Below are 20,274 nucleotides of genomic sequence, written 5' to 3'. Positions count from 1 at the left end.
ACACGGTCCCACATCCTGGTACTTTTCACTGCGTTGTCAAGGCAGCTACACCAGAGAGGGAGAGAGAGAAAAGGCTGCCTGCCTGGCGGAAAGTAGCTGCAGTGTCCTGGCCGACTATCTGTCCATTTCCAAACCCTCCACAAACTGTCCCGGAAAGTTAGGTGGTAACTAAAAAGGTAAATGCGTGTGCATGTTTTTTTTCCACATGTTTTCGGGCGTCCCGCGTTGATGTGAGCTCGCCTTTACGGGGTTTTTTGGGTCTCATTTAGACAGACATAGCAGACACAGACAGGCGCCAGTCCGTGTGGACACAGAGAAGGAAGATCTTCTTGTCCATTGTGTGTGTGCGCCGGAGACAGCGCTTTAGGCACGATTTGCGCTCAAACGCATCAAATAAATCGGTTTTTATGCATATATTTCCCATTTGCCCAACGGCTGGTTGCGCTTACATTGCCGTTTTAATCAAACGTAAATAGAATAAAGAATGAAAAATGGCTCTCTCGACAGATATAATTTGTGATAGAAAGGGACAGGTTTAAAGAGACAGTGTCATTCCGCTTCCTTCCTGGTTGTAGAACATGCCGCCACTTAAACACACATTTTGGCTGCAGTATGTGTTTGTTTTTCCTTCAAATGTGCTCGTTTTGTGACACTGATAAAGTATCTCCAACCGTGTACGAACAATATTCGACTATCATAAATTGAAACGTTGATTTATGGTGAAGCTCCGCGGTGCGTGCATTTTATCCCGTTTTCTGTTGTCACACGTACGGATTTCAACGGATTCAACACAAAATGTTGAATTACATATAGGCCTAGATGCGAAATCAGGTTTTTGATTTGTTTTGTTTGATTTGTTAAACGTTTTGTCTTACCATTTATGACTAGGGGACGGGGTACTGTAGCCGATTATATTATAGCCTATAGGACTGCTGAATATACTGTAAACGTGCTTGCATATTAAGAGCTAATCTGGATGTATTGCTTCTTTAATAGCACTACATTATGCATGAGAAAATAACGTATACAGAGATTTAGCTTTAGATTTGTATACAATTTAAATAATTTAAACCTAGTCTACACCAAAATCCACATTTCTTTGAAGCATTTGTTGCAATGGCTCAGAAAGCACTAGCCTAATAAAATGTATTACTCCTCCCGCAGAACTTCTCCATGCTGATGTGATGTCTGAGAGATTTGGCAGCTGGCTGGGCAGAGCGAAAACATCTATTACAACACAATGTGTTAGCTCACAACATGTAAGTGGACTGCACTTTCCCCTGGAGAATGCTGGACTGACTAGCACTGAGGAGATGAACTGAATTGAATGGACGAATGAAGAGCTTCCTGGTATTTTAGAGCTGGCAGGGCTGTACAAGCGACCAGGAGCATGCCACCCACAAAATGCAAAGAGGAGAATCGCAGTTTAATATCCCAGCGCTACAGACCCGCCTCAGAGTTTGATGATGCCACCCTCGCCAATAAGAGGGAATACTGGCGAAATAAGAAACGAGAGCAGCGGGCCCGGCTGTCAGGGAGTAGGGGGACGCAGGGACAAGCCACACAAGAGGAAAGATCTCAACAACCCAGAAATGTCTCTTTGGTATCGTGTTCCGGTTTATCAAGTTCCATGACTGTCTCTTCTCCCCCACTGCAGAAAAGCTATGGCCCCCCAAAAGTTAATATATCTCCAGCGTCTAGTAGAAATGGAGTGAGTAAGATCTCAGTGGAAAACAGTCAGAGCAAAAAGGTGAAATCTGATGTGGTGGACGTAGTAAAATGCCTATCAACTGGCGGTCTAGTGAGCAGATCCATTACCTCATCCAAACCCAGTCGAGCTCTGCTCAGCAGTCCCTCCCCAGTGCCTCCAGTCAGGGTGATGGTGCAACCCCCCAACTCTGCACCATGCCAACCACAGGGCAAAGTGACTATTATCAATGGCAGCTCCTCCAAAGTGACACCGCAACAAAGGCGTGTGGTTGTGCAGGGTGTGTCGATGCCCAAAGCACAGCCTACGGCTCAAGCCGCCATCTGCATACAATCCGAACCTTTAACCACCAGTGTTGCCACAGGCGTGATGCTTGTGTCTTCTTTGTGCTCCCCTGTTCCTTTCAAAGCAGAGGGCAGGCCGGCCAACGCAAAACCTCAATTAGGAAGAAAGAGTGCCTCAGTCACCACCAAGAAGCCCACTGGCATTGGCAACGTGCAGGATGCCCCAGCATCTGAGGAGGAAAGAGCTGCCAAGCGCCGAGAGCTGTGGCGGACCAAGAAGCGAGAGCAGAGAGCAAGGCATGCGGCTTGGCTAGCTAAGACTAGAGAGAGGACACAGAGCGCAGATGTGGTGCCGCAGAAGCAGACGGTGCACAGAATGGGCCAGCCAGGCAGTGCAGTCCTGGAACGCCTTCCATCTCATTCTCTATCATCTGGTAGAGGAGCAGGCCAGAGACCCTGTTTAACCAAGGTTAAAACACCATTTACAGATGCTGGGCGCCTGCTAAAGAACACCAGGGTATCAGTTTCCACACCTAAACATGCTGGCTTAACTGTCCCGAAGGAGAATGATGGTTTACAACCACCTAAGCTAATGACATTTAAACCTGGGCAAAACCAACAGGCAGCCCAGATTAAAGTAGAAAGCCCACATGTGGATACGATGACGGGGACAGCTCAAACAGTCCAGATTAAAGTAGAAAGCCCACATGTGGATAATATGACACGGACAGCTCTTGCATGTCACCAACAAGCAGTTCAGATTAAACGTTCAGATGTAGATAAGATGGTGCAGGCAGCTCTCACATCTCCTCATTCTGTTGAGAAACTAGAGAGAGACGTAGATAAGATGGTGCAGGCAGCTCTCACATCTCCTCATGCTGTTGAGAAACAACCAGCAGAGCCAAGCAGGAAGTTCCCCTTTCACCTCCAATTCTATAACACTAATCGAGGAATCGCACGCTGTAGGATGACCAGACGGGGATTCATTGAAACTCAGAGGAGTTTCCTGGGTCACAGAAGCTTCAGGGGGAGGTCTCCATCTCACGCTGCAGTCTTCAGTGCTCCGGGCCCTCCCAGAATCAACCCCAATGAGAGCCCAGAGCAGACTGCGGCCAGGAGGCGCGAGTACTGGCGCATCAAAAAGCGAGAGCAGCGAGCGAAGCAGTCTGAGGAGGTCAAGGACAAGTTGAAGGAGAAGGATTCGACGATGAGACGCGTGAAGCGGTACCAGCATATACTTGAGGACATGAGGAGAGCCAGGGCAGAGGCCTGCAACATCGTGACTCAGCCAACCGGAAGCACCATCACCCACGCCTCCGAGACAATCGGAGGGTTCATCAAAGAGGACGGCACAGTGACCATTAATATTCCCCATGTTCCGATAGATCCAATAGCAGCCATCAATACTGAAGGACTACACCTGCTCAGTAATGATGTCACTCCACAACCCCATCTCCAACCTCGTCATCATCAATCTAAGCCTGGAGGTAATGCTAGTTACAGTGTGATGTTATCAGACTCCATGAGACGAAACCCGCCTCCACCTCCACTCCAGCCAGCCCAGGTGAAGGTCTCCTTTCCACTTGCAGGCCAGAGAGTAAACAAGCCCCCGAGGTTGCTCTTGAGCAGACAGAGGAGCCAGCTTGAAAGCACAAATAAAACCGCTGCTAGTTTTCCCCCCTTGCTCATACAGCGTCCGGGTCAAATCAAGCTCACTCGTCCTCCGGCGCCACGGGGTGCGTTCTCCTGTGCGACAGGGCCGAGCTTGGGTGGCTGCGTCATGAAAATGTCTGTGTCTAGCACTGGCCGCCTCGAGCCCTCTCGATCACTTGTGGCGATCTCTCTGGATCCGGAGCTGACAGAGGAAGAGAGGATGGCGAAAAAGAGGGAATATTGGAGGTTGAAGAAACGAGAGCAGAGGGCAGCGCGCACCACTCGGTTAAAGCAGGGTGTATTACAAGCTAGGGTCAGTGCAGCCTTGCAAAGGAGGAGGATCCAGAAATTAACACAGGCTCAAAATGTAGGAGTGAGCAATATGATGCCAAGCAGAAATGTTCCTAACCATGCAGTGAATATCCAACCTCTTCCCCATCGTGCGCCGCCGCCTACCACACCGCAGTCAGACGAGATAAAACAAGAGAGAGACTCGACACCAGCAGTTGACCTAAATTCTCAGCCAGAACAAGCCATCTGTCCAGATATCAAACCCCCACCGGCTCCATTGCCACCTTCCCTGGGACCCCAGGCAGAGCCCGACCCAGCCCAGAGTGCCGACAGCCAAGCCACCACGCTCCTCGCCGTGGCCTCCATGAAGAAACTTCTGGAAGAGACACTCAGCACGGTCAGCGAGTGCAAAAGTGAACCGGCTGATGTTGGAACGGAGGCCTGTGTGCTGGGGGAAGACTCAAAGAACGAGATTGGAGGTGAAGAGAAGGTCTCCGTGGCTGCTGACCTCAGCTTTGAAAACAAGAATTGTCAGGGAAATGTTTGCCCAGCACCCGAGCGCCCCCCACGTCCCAAGGCCTCCCCCCAGATCTCTGCTCCGCCTTCGTCCACCGCATCCCTCTCAGAATCTTCATCTAACACGCCCTCAAACCTGCGTACCTCCACTTATCCTTCTATCCTCTTATCCTCTACCCGGCGGGCACAGAGTCTGAGGGCCAAAAGAGTGGGCCATCAGCAACGCTGCTCCCCAGAGCCCCCCAAGCTTCACCACCTGCCCTCAGATCAACAGTGTGAACAACGGCGTCAACGGTACGAACGGAACAACTCTCAGCTAATGCAGCACCAGCAACAACTGCAACAACGACATCAGCAACCTCCTGGGATCAAAGAGGAGAGCGGCGTAAACAGTCTGCAGAAGAAGAGGGAATACTGGCGGCTGATGAAGAGACAGCAGAGAGCGAAGTCCAGGGCCAGGCAGGGAGAAGGAGCGGGACAGCGGGTCGGTGGAAGAACACTGTATCCAAAAACCACTCAGGTGAGTGAACACGTATAGAGATGCCTAATTGGCATCTCTATATACTAGAAAGTATGAGGTAGATGAGAGATAAGTATGAGGTAGATGAGAGATAAGTATGAGGTAGATGAGAGATAAAAGGTCATAAGCCATGCATTGGATGGGCTAGCAGCACCCCTCAAAAAAGGTAACTACGGTAACCAATTGTGACTCGTGAGTTACAGTGAATACCGTTCTGTGTTACATTTGTGTTCTCTTATAATTCTTTTTTTGTTATCAAATGTTTTTTATTTGAGACAAAATAGCACAACCAAACAATGTTAACATCATGAATGAATAAAGAAAACAAAACACAAGAACAAGACAAGTAATGCACATACACACAGCAAAAGAAAAGGAACACAAAAACAAACAATCCGACCCACCCACCCCTCACCCCCGGGACCAACGATGCCACAAAATGCACACTTGCGCCAAGATTCCTACCACTGTGCAATGGGAAAATAATAAAGACTAAATCATATCCTTGACCATATCTGCAATGCTAGACCAAATATTATTGTTTTCCTCTTTTGCTCCATGTAACCTTGCCGTTGACATCTCCAGATATCTAAAAAGGTTAAAGCCCATTGGTGAAATGTCAACGTATGAGGAGGTTTCCAACGCGTAGCAACCATCTTCTATGCCGCTGTTACGCCAGCAAAGAAGACACGCATGCGGGTATTATTTAATTGCAATTGGGATACATCATTTAAAAATAAATAAATATGGAGAGGGTGTAATGTTAATTTGTAAAAGTATTGAAAGTTTAGCAGCAACCACATTCCAAAATGTGAGAACACTTGACCCAAACCATATGGAAGAATATTGATTGATTGAAACCTTTATTTCAGGGGAATCCAATTGAGACCTGGGTCTCTTTTTCAATGGTGCCCTGTATACAAACAAGAACATTTACAGCAATGATTCTACATACATGACATGGACACAGTACAAAAGATAGCATACAGTATACAAGCATACAGTGTGGTAACAAAACCTCTTGATCTAACATCACAGATAAGAACGGCTGACATAGAAACATAGCTTTTTCAGAAAACTGTCAGGATTTTTAGAATCTGATCTCAGGTCAAAATGGGTTAAGGCCTATTCATAGTCTGGATTTTCGGTGGTGAGGTGACCACCGGAGCTGGGGAGAGCAGTGGTTTGCTCTTCACCGCGGCTCTGTGACGTCATGTTGTAGTTGCGGTGGTCACCTCACCACCGATAAATCAGACTATGAATAACGCTTTAGTTGAGTCAAAATATCTTAAAAGGGGGTGAAGGGTGAAAGCCCAATAGTATCATTTGAAGTGGGGCAAAGAAAGGCCACCATCAGCTCTGGCCCTCTGTAACAAGGAAAGTTTGAGACGTGGGCGTTTCCCATTCCACACAAATTTAGATGTAGCCAAATGAATCTTAGTCCAATACTGTGATGGCGGTGGCAGTGGGAGCATAGAACAAAATTAACCCTAGGGAGGACATTCATTTTTTATAATTGATACTCAAGCTTGAAGAGAGTTGCCTAAATCAAGACACATTTTATTGTTCTTTTCTTTTATAATGCTGTGTACATTATTTGTGATGTTCTGGTTGTTGAAGTAGATACCTGCTATGTCAGAGTGCAGGTTTGTGTCTCAGTCAGTTAGTTGACCCAGCGGAAGGGGCAATTGTTAGTTGGGCAAGGTTAATAAATAAAATAAGTTTATTTATCATGTAACCATTAAAGGCCACTGTTGAGCCTGAAACCTGAATCATCACACCACAACCCCTCTGGCGTTTGACGTTTAAGCAAGGATGGGAGGGGGGGTTTCACTTGGAGAGGCTCTGAAAAAACTTAACACAAACATTGAGGTGAAATATTGCTCGGTTGTAAAATTGTCATTGAGATTCATTAGATTGCCTTGCTGAATAGTAACATAAATGCTAATTTATTATACCTTGTCATATGACTGTGTCAGTCACTGTAAAAAAAACAACGTAATTTTGTTTGGAAAAACGAACTTGTCTTTGTCTTTCAGACTCCAAATCTATTCATCCTCAATAGTGCAAAGTCAGCTCAGGGCATCCGTCCATCTTCCAAACCAGCCCTCCAAGTCAAGCCCAGCACTGCGACCCTTACTGCAGTGACTAGCATCCCCACTGTCCTGGTTGTCAGCCCCACTACCTCGAACACTGGACAGCCTCCTGACACACTCCAGGTCAAGCCCCCCGTCAGCAGTGTGTCCATCTCTCCCATCAAGCAGCAGAACATTGAGTCGTTCCGGACGTCTCCCACCTTCAACACGTCACGTCCTATACGAAGTGTCGCTACTGTCCCCCCGCTCAGTAACCACATGGATGGCAGACTATTATTGGTCGAAAACCAACCGGAAACAACATCTAATCTGGCCAAAGTCAGAAAGTGGACACTTCAAGTGCAAGAAAGAACAGATAGAGACACGGCTCCGACTCTCCCAGTGCTCACGCCCCCAGACAACCCGCTGTCCAGCATGAACCTGCAACCCATCGAGCCCCTCGGACACGCTTCCTCTTGCACATCCACTCCCATAAAAATCCCCTGCCCTCGACCTCAGACTCCCCCGAGTTTTGGATCGTCTCCCAGTAAGCTGGTGCCCATCAGCACCATGGTTCCACCAAAGCCCATTTCAGGGGAGTCCGAGGAGGATTTCCTGAGGAGGAAACGCGAGTACTGGAGGGTGAAGAAGAAAGAGCAGAGAGCCAGGAAGGCCATTCGGGACAGAGAACTGTCCCACAAGAGAGCCCCCAACAACTGGAAGCCCATCCTGCCGGCCCAGGGCCAGCACCGGGCTATGAAGACTGAGGTAAGACTTTGAGAGATCTAGGATCGTAGTAACTAATTATAGATCATAGAGTCGAGCTTTTGGCAGTTGTTCTACACACGCACTCACGCACGTCTGGAGTGTTTGTTCAGTAACAGGAGTCTCTCTAGCTCTTTAGTATAAACAGAAAATACATTTTCAGGTCAATATACCAATTTCATGCAAGAGATCTCATACAGGATACATGAAATGCACGCAGGCAACATTGGAACTGGAACACTATATCATTTAAGATGATAAATGGGTTGTCTCTCCTGATTCTATTAAATTTGGCGACCCACCTGAAAATCTATTTTGTGTTTACTAAAGAGCTGGAGAGATGGGGACACCTCTAGCCTGAAGGTGAACAAATAGCAGTGACAATTATCATAATATTCATAATATAGAGCTTTAACTGTTTAGCATTTAGTGTCGAATTATCATTGAGCAGGACACTAAACCACTAACTGCTCCCAATGAGCAGGTAGGTGCCTTCAGGGCTGCCTCCACTCTTGGTGTATGAATGTGTGCGTGAGTGGGTGAATGTATTGCACACTGTAAAGCACTTTGGATAAAGGTACTATATAAATGCACCATTTAACAAAAACATTTGATGTTTTAACGTGTGTGTACGCCTGTACGGTATCACTATGGAAAGTTATTATTATTATTGCTGTGCTATAAACATTTTCGTCAAACTCAGACATATCCCCCTCTACTCTGTCACCTCTGCAGGATTCTAGCCAGTGGGAACACTCCTATGGGGACTCTGAGCAGCAAATGAGGTGTGACTCAGTGACTCTTGCATTACATCTTTGTCTTTTCAAGCTCAATATTAGCTTGAAATACGTGACGCTGAGTGAACGTATCTTTACCCTGTCTTTCACAGCACTTCCTCGGAGGCTGAACTAGGATACTACAGCTACCATGCACCAGTGGAAGGTGCGGTATTAACTTTTGTTTGAATTTTAGATCACACTTTAACCACGTATTCCCTACATACTTCATTGACCGGGGTTCTCCAAGGGTCTATGCTTGGTCCCCTACTTTTTTTTTTTTACACCAAATCTCCTAAGAAATCCTGATTAAATCAAATTTGTATCACTGTGTACTACTGTGTAGAATTGTAGATGATTGATTGATTGAGGTTTTTTGAGTGGTGTAAACCACTCCTACAACTGGCTTTGTTAGTTTACGTGTCTGTCTGTCTGTCTGTTCGTACCAAAAAATTAGCATGGTTGCTATGGTCACCCAGTTCACACGGGTGTGATTTTATTTAAATAAAAGGGCATACAATGCATAGTAAAAGCCGTCATTGTCCTTTCTGTCTGCATGTTTTCCTTCCCGACGCCCCCCTTCAGATGACTCGGACTCGCTGCTGTTCACGGAGTACGACGACAACAACAACAACAGCAGCAGCGAAGACGGACCCGTCTCGGACAACGTGTGGAGGAACCGCTACCTCATGGACCACGACCCGCTCAACCAGCTGCTGGTGTGCATGGTGTGCGGTGACCTGCAGTACTCACACAGCCCGCAGGTGGTGAGGGCCCACATCGAGGAGGCCCACCCGGAGACGCTGAGCCTGGACGCCCCGGAGCGCAGGCGCATCCTGGAGGCCTTCGACGAGCAGGTCTCCCAGCGGGAGCGCTTCTTCACCAGCCAGCTGCGGCAGCACGGCGGCGCCCTGGCAGGTAACGGCAGGCGGGCGGGTGGAGCTGTGGATTTTTTTGCTCGGTTGGATAGTTTATTAATTTAACTCTGAAGGTCGTGATACCCCGGGAGTGTTTATTTAATGTGAATAATTTGCATCCATTTAAATAGAAGAAATAGAAAATATGAGACAAAAGCTATTACAATTACTTCTCTAAACAAGGTTGATTTTTCGGCACGAATGAAAGCATCAACCTGTATGAATGACGCATCACCAAATGAATTGTTTGATGTGAAATATTTGTGACACATTTCTTAGGGGGTCCATCCGGGTCGGTCTTATGGGCTCCATCCGGTTCAATTTGTACACTGTCATAGGTTTAGAGTGTTTAGACCCATAAGGGTCCATTTGGACCCCATGTTAAGAACCAGTGAGCTAGAGTACTACTCTGGTGGTATTTATTTATAGTTTTGTATCTATAAAATGACTGAATGAAAACGTAGGTGTGGCATGCTGTTCTTATGGGCAACATTATAGTGTTCACCCTTATCGGCTTTTATTTTGGCAGCTAGAGCATGATCGGCTTTTAGCTTTTGACGATTCATTTTCCCACATGTGCATCTGCATTACTTTTTGCTTGGTCGTGTATTTCCTAAATACTAGAGCAGTTCAACTTGATGTAAACTGGCAAAAAAATCAGATTTTCATTTTGACTTGACATGTTTCCCCTGCTGCCTGTTTTTCAGAAGCACAAAGGAACTAAATGTCAGACCTCCGTAAGTGAATTCTGGACGGGAACAGAGAAAAAACGACCGTCGGCTTGCCTTTTGTCTTATTTATTAAACACATTTTCAGTAAGTCTGGTCACCTTTTTATAGAAGGTCAACTTGAAAGTGAATGCTGTATCAGGAACACACACCAACAAAAGAAACTTTACCTCAATTACCAGACACACACAGACACAGACACACACACACACACACACCGCACAATACTTAAAAAGAACTTATTATTTTAAAAATGCTGACAATTCCTACAATGTTTTTTTTGTATAGAGTTTTTACTGCACAAATGATAATGAAAAAAAGCTGGTATTCAGGTCCAAGACCATTCTATTCCCTTGCTAGGGGGTCTTTGCATGGGGGTGTTGTGTATATGCCTGGGGGTTCTAATGCTAATGTTTTGCAGATGTTTTTTGTAGCCAGTAATGCACCATACTGTACTTCAAAACACTGAACTTTAGCTATTGTTCTTTGATGATATTTTGTATTCAGTTACCTTTTCACTGTAACTTTCTGAACTATTTAAAGAATGACAAATACTCCAGCTATTCATATCAGCTTTGCCATGTGATGATGTTGACCCTTAAATAAACATTCTGCACTGTAAATATGACATGCTATTACTCATACTGTACGTGGTTGAGAAATGCCAAATCTTTTACTGTACGATTGAACTATTCTACCCTTTTTCTTTTTTGAACAATCAGCCAATGCAAATCTAACTTTATTTAATCCTTATTTATCGAATCCCTCAATTACAATCAATGACATTGTTGGTATATTTAGCTAGTTATTCCATGTTAGAGATCTCATTAGTGAATATTTAAGATCCAAAGGCCTTCTTGCATGAGTAGTTAAATGGATGAACATTTGTATGTTACACATTATGTCAGGAATGCATTCCACTTTGTTTTTGTATCAAATCTTGATCTCCTGTATGCTGAAAAAAAATGTCCTATTGAGCACAACGCTTTGAGAGTCAAAGCCAGAGAGATAAATGTTGCTAGAGAGAACATGCCTACACAAACATAACAAATTGTAAATATCCTAAACTGACCAAGCTATTTTAACTTACAACAAGAATGTAATTCTGACTTGATTACTTGTTTACCTGCTAAAAGGGAATGTTCAAATGCCTTTTCGGTACTAATAAACCTTTTGTACCTTTGCAGTGGTTCTATGATTCAATGAGAAGGCCCTTAAATGTGGAAGGCTTTGCAGCAGCTCTTCCCCCAAAAAGGCAAATGTATCAATGCCACCCAGGATACATTTAGACTAATTTGTAACAGAAGTGCAAATGGCACTTATTTTGCTTCATTGATTTGTCTAATTTCTGTCTGAGATCATGCTTGTTTCTCTGAAAGTGGCTGGAGATGTGTCTGAGCATTTGGAAGAGGTTGCCAAGGTGAACTTATTGTTGGTGAAGTTCAAGGTAGCTAGAGGGAATAATCTGCTTTTGCAGATAACGTCGCAATTAACATTGGGAAACACTCTTCACGTGACGGTAAAGGATTAGGCTTACTGAATACATGTATTGTAACTGCACTGATAAAATCAGTAGGGGCAAGAAATAAAATAGCAGTGTTATTCAAATGTCAATAGAATAATTAAAATACCAAGTGAGTGAAGGTGGATTGTGTTGGATAATTATCAAACTGAAATGTCACAGGTTTGTCAGTGCCCTTAAGCAGAAACAATTTGCTCACTTTTCAACATATCTTCATGTAATTGGTCCTCACTAATGTTCATGAGAAAATTGCACAATTTCTTTCCTACTGTCTCAGGAGGGCTGTGGGCAGTTCAGAAACCTGTCTTCCAGTGACGTCATCGATGGCGAATCCAAGCTAATATAAACTGCAGACTTTCTATTCCTGAAAACGTACAATGCAAAAAAAATGCCTATAAACATGTCACTGGAAGAAGGGTTTCTGAACTGCCTAGCCCTCCTATGACTATGAGAGTAGAAAAAAATCACCCGTGTGAACTGAGTGGTGCAACTCTGTGTGGGGGTCCCCGGTGGGTCCCCGGAACCTCCAGACCCACAGGAACGTGCCCAGGGTGCCAGCCCGGTTCCGGCGAGCCGTCCCACGTCCGAAACGGTTGAGAAATTACAGTTACTCTGTGGGGGAATTAGCATTTAGCAGACCTCTCCCTCTCTGTAATTAGCAGGCAACAGTGCAACACTATCTCTCTGTTTCTATCACAACAGTGCCACTTTTGCCCCTACTGGTACTCTAAACATAGGGACATTGCTGTTCCTTGGAGTGGTTGCACCACTCAAAAAAAGAAAAGTGAGGACCAATAATATGAAGATAGGTTGAAAAGTTTCCCTTTAAGGTCGGGTAATGGTCAAATAAGAGTTTGATTCAGTGGGCGTCAAATCAATGTGCATATGAATAATAGAAACCATTTACCACCATTATTTCAAAATGGCATTGTTCACGTCTGTCTTGAGGGAGGGTTCTGTGACCGGTTGAGTTGAGGCCGAGCAAGGTGTTACATTGCTTACACTTACAGTATGTACATACGTTTGGCTGTGAATTGCTGGGTCTCTCACCACATGCAGAATTATGGCCTTACTGTACTACCTCCTTTTCAGATAGTTGTGTTTTGGAATAACAACCTTGGATTTCCAACCTACATACCAAATGTATCTACTGAGCAAACACAGCCCAGGGGTTATCCAGACTACGGGCCACACAAAGGGGAAGGCAAAGATTGCATGGTTCACCAGCAAGACCTGAGAGGTGAGCCCCCCCAAAACACAAACATCTGTGTCCTTTCTTATCACACACATTCAGTTTAAGTGGTAAGGCACTCAAAAATTCCATAGAATATACCAGTCTAAAAACAGCTTGTAACAATATTTTAAAGACATTTATGACCACAAAAGACAGTGAAAACAAGAAAGTGATCATTTATTGAGACCAATAGGTTCAGGACTGGACATGGCCCCTACTTGGCCAGCCTTCACAAATGGGGCAGTAGCCCAAGCACACTGTGCATGTGGTGAGGAACACACCGAAGTTTGCCCTCTCCAAAGACTGGAAGGAGGATTAGTCACCCTCCATACAGCAGACTAGCCTGGTTAATAAACCAGACCGAATCAGCCGTTGGCAAAAAATGTTTGCCTACCAGCGGATTACGGTCTGGCGAGGCTCAGTAGCACGCCTCTTTCCTACAACCGAGAACAGGTCGGACCAATCGGGACACGGTATGCAATATGGGCGGGCTTTGGTACAGTGACGTTCAATGCTTGAGACTTTTGACTGACAGTAGCTCTGACCAATTGCGTCAAAGAGAAAATGTTTGAACCCGCCCCCCGGGAAATGAAATCCAAGTGGAGACAGCCCAGACTAATATACCGCGACAGTGTTGTGTGATATTAGTCTGGCTTATTAGCCAGGCTAACAGCAGACCAGGAGGCAACCGCTTGGCTTAAGGACTTTGCATTCGCTAAATAAATAAAATTGAGACTGACCATTATCGTGCTCTTGTTATAATTATCTATCTTCAAAAGTAATTATACAGTATTTATAGTTATACTCACTGCAGCTTACTCTCATTACAATCTCTGACATGAGTTGACTATAGCTAAATGTGGTGAGTACAACGACCGACAATGGATTCATCCGATTGCTTCCCACACTGATCAAGTCAAGTCTAATTTATGACGGTGCATGACGGTGATGCTTGACAGAAATAACAGATTTTCAAGAGAAAAACAGTTCAGCTGTATCATCAACATAAACACATTGGTTTTCTCCATTATGTTCTCCGGGTATCAACCATGACACCCGAGTCTGCTAGTTCAGTGGTTCTCAAAGTGGGGTCCTTGATGGAGTTCCAGGGGGTCTTCACTCTCCAGCTAATAGTTAGGAACCAAATATGGGTGTGTAACTCTGTACACTCTGAGTTAAATGAAAATTGATTATTTTTACAATATAAATTGGGGTCCCAGATACCATTGCATGGGGTTCCGTAATGCATGTCAAACTGGGGGTCCTTGAAATTACAATAGGTTGAAGATCACTACTAGAGCCGTAAAAATCTTCTCTTATGCCGGTCCCTCCCTGGCATATCTTTTCAAATGGGGGTCTGTGAGCTGATTGAGTGTCAATTTGGGGGTCCTTGACATGAAAACGTTTGAGAACCACCATGCTAGTTGACAGTCCTGGGAAGGTTCACTGCTTAATCCCCTGGCTGCGCTGTGGCTCCTCTTCCACGGTGATGTCAATCACTTCCCCCGGCTGCGTCCGCTCCGCCCGGCCCTGGGTATCGTCTGTCTCTGCCTCTGCCTCTGGCTGGTAGCCGTGGCCTGCGTTAGGATCCGCCACCCCCTGGAGCTCCCGTGGTCCCGATTCAAGACGGAAGAGGGTGGGCACACGGCCCAGTATGTGGTTGGTCTGCTGCAGGCCCGAGATCCACTGGTTGAGCGTGGCCTGGTCTCCCTGGCTGGTCATGCACATGGCAAACACGGCACCCTCGTCCACTGGAAAGAAAGGATAACGCTGTAAATGTTCTGTTACATTATAGCACGGTGTATAACTACAGGAAAGAAAATGCAGAGAGAGGAGCGTAACATGCTTCATGGGTCATGAGTTTCGGGTTTCAAAGCCATCATATCAATGGCGGACATGGTGATTTCCCATCAATTAAAATAACTAAATGGCCACTATGCGAGTATGGTCAATGCTGGGTAATCCAGTCACTAAATGCCTCAACCACCATCTCTGCAATGCTACTCAGAAGCATGGTGGTCCATGTGGGTTTTTATTGACTCCAAGACCTGTATGTTGATGAGTAACTAATGTTTTATTATGCCAACACAGCAGTGAATTGTTTCAGTATATACAACTTACAATCCTCCACATCAAAGGTCTCTTCATCTCCAAAGTCGCGGTCTAAGTCCAGGTCGAGCTGAAGTGGATAGTCAAAGCACCTCTCTGGATCGTAGGGCTCCTCCACCTGACAGACACACACACACACACACACACACACAATCGGGTAAGACCATTTTGTAGTTTTGTACGAGATCGATACTGTTGATGTGGGTTGACTTCCTCCCATGTTAAGCAATAACATTGGAAATGGAGAATTGGTCATGCAATAAGAGCAAACAATCTCATCAATACATCAATCTCATCAATACTAGCATTAGATGAAAAATGCATCACTACTCGGATGACAAGAGCAAAAGAGGAGGCTAATCTAATTATCCCCACCTTCTCCTCGGGTGGCAGAGGGTCTGCCCTGAGGATATAATAGTACACACAGGTCTTCCTTAGCCACAGAGGGAAGGGGCCTTCCACAAACAGTGGCCTGCTGGAGTTATGTTTGGCTAGCAGCTCCATCTGGTCAGGACTTTGGATACCTGTCATCAGGCAGAGAAGCAGAAGAGGAATTACATTTTTTTATGCAAGTCTAATGGCTCTTTTTGACTATGATGGATAACCCAGAACCTTCCAGAACTTGAAACTTTCCGGAACCCATGCAATTCTCTGTTTTTTGTTTGTTTTTTATAACCAGAACGACCCATGAAGGGCGGGTTATGACGTTTAAAAACTCAAAGAGAAATCGCTACAAGCTCACATTGCAGCGCGTAGTGACACAAGTGGAAGTTCTGAGTTCCCAGAACTCGGGGTCGTTACCACCTCCTAGATTAGATTCTGAGAACCGTATCTGATAAAACCTTAGCTTTTGGAAACAAATCCAGAACCCATGAATTAAGTTTCACGGCACAGTACTGTTCTTGTAGTCGAAAAGAGCCATAAGATTTGACTTGACCGCCTTAAAAGAGACTTCAGAAAGGACCTCTGTGTCTGCAGGTAAGCCTGGATATAGAAAGCTAAACATGGCCACACGCCTGCCCAATATATTACTCCAGAAAAGATCCATCTTTTCCGAGGAATATGAGTCGTCGTATATAGATTCATAATGTATACCGTAAAAAAAAAGGCTCTGAGTGAATCTGTATATACAGTACATTAGATACGTAATGCTTCCTTACCTACAATATGAGGAAGTGTGACTTCCTCTCCTGACTCGGTGATGTCTGTGCACGGCATCTACGAGAGAAGAGATGGAAACATGATTATCTCTTCCATCTGGCAGCACATCTACATATTAACACTGAACTAATACTAACATGATATTGTTCATATTATTATAAAATCTGATAAATGTCAGAGACAGAGCATCTAAACAAATTAAAGCTGACAGTGAAAAGGCACTTATAACTTATAAACAACATCAAATTATGCATACTGGGTTCATTGTGTGTTAGCCCACTAGTTCTGGAAAATGGAACAGAGCTGGCGGAACTTTACAAACGCGTTTGTACTCAGGCATCCGAGTTGTGCATTGAAGACTTGAACTCTCGGTTAGTGAGAAGAATTTAATTACACTTTGTATAATTATATTTTTGTGTCTTATAATCCCCTTGGGGATGGGCCCTGGACAAGGACAAGACAAATTGTATTTCATTCATTAATTCACTTCATAATGGCGATGGCTTCTTCATAATGATATGATATTGTTCTTATACTTATTCTTGATGTACACTATAGTAGACTGTACAGAATGTCCTTGGCTTAAAAAGACATGGGGCCCAGTGATGCTGATTTACATTTTGAGTTGAGATAAACTGGATCTCACTGTGTCACTGTGCTGACATAAACATGACCTTGAGAAGCCCCGTGTTCATAACTGGACGGAAAATTAGCATTTTCCCCAGTTGGAAATATTGAATACTGTTAATATCTTTGTTCAACTCTATGAGATGAGATTTAGGGCTAAGAAACAACACACACACACACACACACACACACACAGTACCTGGTAAACGACGACCTTGGCATCAAGGTCGTTAGCGATGCGTGTGAGGCTGAAGCGGGCCAGGTCCACCGGGTCTTCGTGCAGCTGATGGGGCACAGGGTACGGGTTCATGTGCTTGAACTTGGGGAACCAGTACATGATGCGCTGGAACTTCCTGTAGGGGTGGCCCTTCACCCCAAAGATCTGAGCCAGCAGAACTTTGGTCTCCACGTTGGGCATGATACCTGAACACACACACACACACACACACACGCACGCACGCACGCACGCATGCACAGCAAGGCAGAAAAATCCGTGAGTGAAACTTTTAAATGGTTCAGGTTTTAGAATTGATTTAAAGATTTTATTGATTCCCTTCAAAAGGTCTGCTCTGTCTGGATAATAGTTAGACTACTTCTATGACACTAGAGTGAAACCGGGTAAAATCCTTCTGATCAATTTAGACGGGCAGTGATAAGGTCTCCACTTTTGTGATAAGGTTTTGTCAACTTTGGAATGAACCTGCCTGAAGGCCTGCTTTTAAAATCACATAATCTTAAACACTGCCTGTGTAAACACACTTTTACAGGCTCTTATGTTATTGATCTTACATCTACTCACTCACCCTTACCGGTATATCTTTCACTGTATTTGTAAATAAAGTATTTTGAAAACATTCTTGAAATGTGCTATACAGCTAAAGATGTGCGGCAAATATCCTTACTACTACACATTAATATTGTTCACACTCCATACTCAATGTAAACTAGGGGTGCTATTGATTATTTTCTTAGCAATTTTTGTATTATCAATTTTCTTTTATAATCTAGAAGTCTGATTAACCAAGTAAGCCCATGTCATACAAGATGTTTTAGTATTGATTATTCTATTTAAATGTATTATTTTGTATAATCGATTAACTCGATTACGATTGGTTCGACACAAACACATATTAAGGACACATACCATAATTCTCCATCTGCTCCAGTACCTGCACGGCACACTCCTGCTGCCGGGGGTAGTGGTTGAACATGCGCTGGATGAAGTTGCTGGGCACAAACACCTCCTTGGGGAACACGTCCAGCAGTCTGTTGTACACGGCCAGGTCTCGCTCCACGCCGAAGTCGGCCATCTTGCTCAGGGCGGCGTAGATGAACTCCACGTGACCCCGGCGCCGGATGTCCTTCTTGATGAAGACGTCCACCGTCTTGTTGAAGGTGGCCTTGGTCTTCACGTCCTTGGCCACGCGCTCAAAGATGCCATCATACGTGACCAGCGACTTGTCCTTCTTTTTCCCCTCCTCACCGCCCTCCTCCCCGCCTCCAAAGTGGGCGGGCACTGTCTGGCTCTTGGCGCATGCTGGGCTTCCGTGGAAACGCCTCAGCTGCTATGGGTGAGATTTCAGTGGAATGATTAATCGAATAATTGATTGATTGAACATTATATTAACAGTTTGTGGATAAAACCAGAAAAAAGCACTAAGACTTGTTTACATAAGGGTCCTCCATTTTCAATTCATCAGAACATTCAAAGACAAAACATTTAAAAATGGTGTCTGAGGAAGGATTCCCAGCATGCCAAATTTTATTGTTATTGTTTTATAGACCTTTATTTGTTGTACACTATATGAATGTGATGGGGGAGAAACTATGTGGCATGTGTGTGTTATGTTACCATTTATCAAACATGTGATTGAAGTAGCCGTGTTAAATATTTACAGTATTTGGTTGTTTACTTTTGCGTGGCAATTTGGCAAATAAAAGAGTTGTCAAATCGAAAGCCGCTGTCACGGCTCTTCCTTCAGAGCAATAATACACCGGTCGGTCATTGCTTTACCTGTCCATCCTTGCAGTACAGCTGTAGGGCCTTTGTGAGGGCCGACGCAGAGGCTTGCTTTGACTTGATCAGGCTGGCATTATGCAGGGACACAATCCCCACACTCTGGAGCCGCAAGAGGCAGCGAGCACAATTCATGCTGGTTCAATCTTATGGACCTTGAGAGGCAGAGCATGACCGGAGCATTGCAGTGTTAGTATATACAATATACTACATAAAGGGAACTGATCTGAAGATCCCATAATGCAGAGATACTGTCGTACAGAAGGAGCTGGCCAAGGAACTTGAAGGTTGAATACTTTAGATGTCTCTTCCAGCTCCATATATGGCGCTCTAGACCAAACACGTCGAAATATGGAGTTTGTGATGTCATACGTGGATAGGTTAGTAATAGACATGTGGGATATCTTCATATATGGAGTACCAACAATCAAAACTATCACATGTCCATATGACGTCGGTGAAAGCCTTCGTTACAGTTAGTGTAGTTACAGTAAGTGTATATAAAGATGTAATTTGTTGATCTACTACCAAGACCATAACATAAACACAGATATAGCCCTAGCCCGTCTCCGGACCCCCCGGGTTGAGCTCCTTTGGACCTACCTACATAAAGTCATCAAAATGTCAGAAACTGTAACGTAGGGTTCCGAAAGGAGCTAATATCCCCATATGTGCACTCTCCCTACGCTCATTCTGTAGCTCCGAGATGCTACAGAATGCATGATGCTCATTCTCATTCAATTCAATCATTCAATCCGAGATCGTAGGGAGAGGGCACATATGGGGCTAAACACAGATAATGTGCTTCCAGCACAAGAACAGATCCAAAAAAGCTTAACGATTGAAACCAGCACAATACAAAGTATATAATTTGCGTTTTAATATGGTGTACAGCTCACAGCCAGTACTCACCATGATCGTACAGAATGTTTGTTTATGATGTTATTGCATGGTTTATTGAGTCTCCTTCACACAGGGGCACCTCCATTTTGACAACACCGGTCGTGGTTCAACACCTTTTCAGCTTCCCCCTAACGAGCAGAAACAAGAGCACACAAACCTTTGTTCCGCCCTCGTATTTCAGAAGATACAGTCCCATAGCCCGGAGAGACCATCGAGCGCAGTTCTGATTGGATAGCAATTAGTATGACGCCAGGGATTAACGCTGGGGCGGTTGCCATGACGACCATCTGGCTAATCAGTGTCACTAGGAAATAAATAATAATAATTATTATTATTATTATTATTATTATTATTATTATTATTATTATTATTATTTTATTGTTAATATTATTACTTGCGCAAGGTACTAACGTATAATTTGTTTTTCCTCTTAAAAATAAAATTGAGAAAACAAGAAAATATGATGTT

At 44.5% G+C, this 20,274-nt stretch overlaps 2 protein-coding genes across 4 annotated transcripts; one reads left to right on the top strand and one right to left on the bottom strand.

Moving 5' to 3' along the window:
* The first annotated feature begins 22 nt into the window (after positions 1–22).
* On the top strand, positions 23–11,416 carry LOC306914454 (uncharacterized protein). Of its 2 annotated transcripts, none has more exons than XM_079491477.1 (7): positions 23–176; positions 1,165–4,972; positions 7,012–7,815; positions 8,548–8,597; positions 8,702–8,754; positions 9,174–9,506; positions 10,213–11,416. In XM_079491477.1, the coding sequence occupies exons 2-7, from the start codon at positions 1,391–1,393 to the stop codon at positions 10,227–10,229; spliced, it is 4,839 nt and encodes a 1,612-aa protein (XP_079347603.1). In that variant the 5' UTR covers positions 23–176; positions 1,165–1,390; the 3' UTR covers positions 10,230–11,416. The 2 variants fall into 2 exon arrangements, with proteins under 2 accessions (XP_079347603.1, XP_079347604.1); XM_079491478.1 differs by lacking the exon at positions 23–176 and adding an exon at positions 552–610.
* A 1,724-nt stretch (positions 11,417–13,140) lies between these two features.
* Positions 13,141–19,933, bottom strand: ecsit (ECSIT signaling integrator). 2 transcript variants are annotated; one of them, XM_079491496.1, is made up of 8 exons: positions 19,816–19,933; positions 18,901–19,058; positions 18,031–18,451; positions 17,086–17,309; positions 16,259–16,316; positions 15,474–15,622; positions 15,111–15,216; positions 13,141–14,740 (listed from the first exon to the last, which is right to left on the bottom strand). In XM_079491496.1, the coding sequence occupies exons 2-8, from the start codon at positions 19,036–19,038 to the stop codon at positions 14,433–14,435; spliced, it is 1,404 nt and encodes a 467-aa protein (XP_079347622.1). In that variant the 5' UTR covers positions 19,039–19,058; positions 19,816–19,933; the 3' UTR covers positions 13,141–14,432. The 2 variants fall into 2 exon arrangements, with proteins under 2 accessions (XP_079347622.1, XP_079347623.1); XM_079491497.1 differs by having other exon boundaries at positions 18,031–18,448.
* Positions 19,934–20,274: the final 341 nt, after the last annotated feature.

Source organism: Electrona antarctica, assembly GCF_951216825.1.
Source record: "Electrona antarctica genome assembly, chromosome: 21".
NCBI classification, from domain to species: domain Eukaryota; kingdom Metazoa; phylum Chordata; class Actinopteri; order Myctophiformes; family Myctophidae; genus Electrona; species Electrona antarctica.
This window is presented reverse-complemented; position numbering and strand designations above follow the sequence as displayed.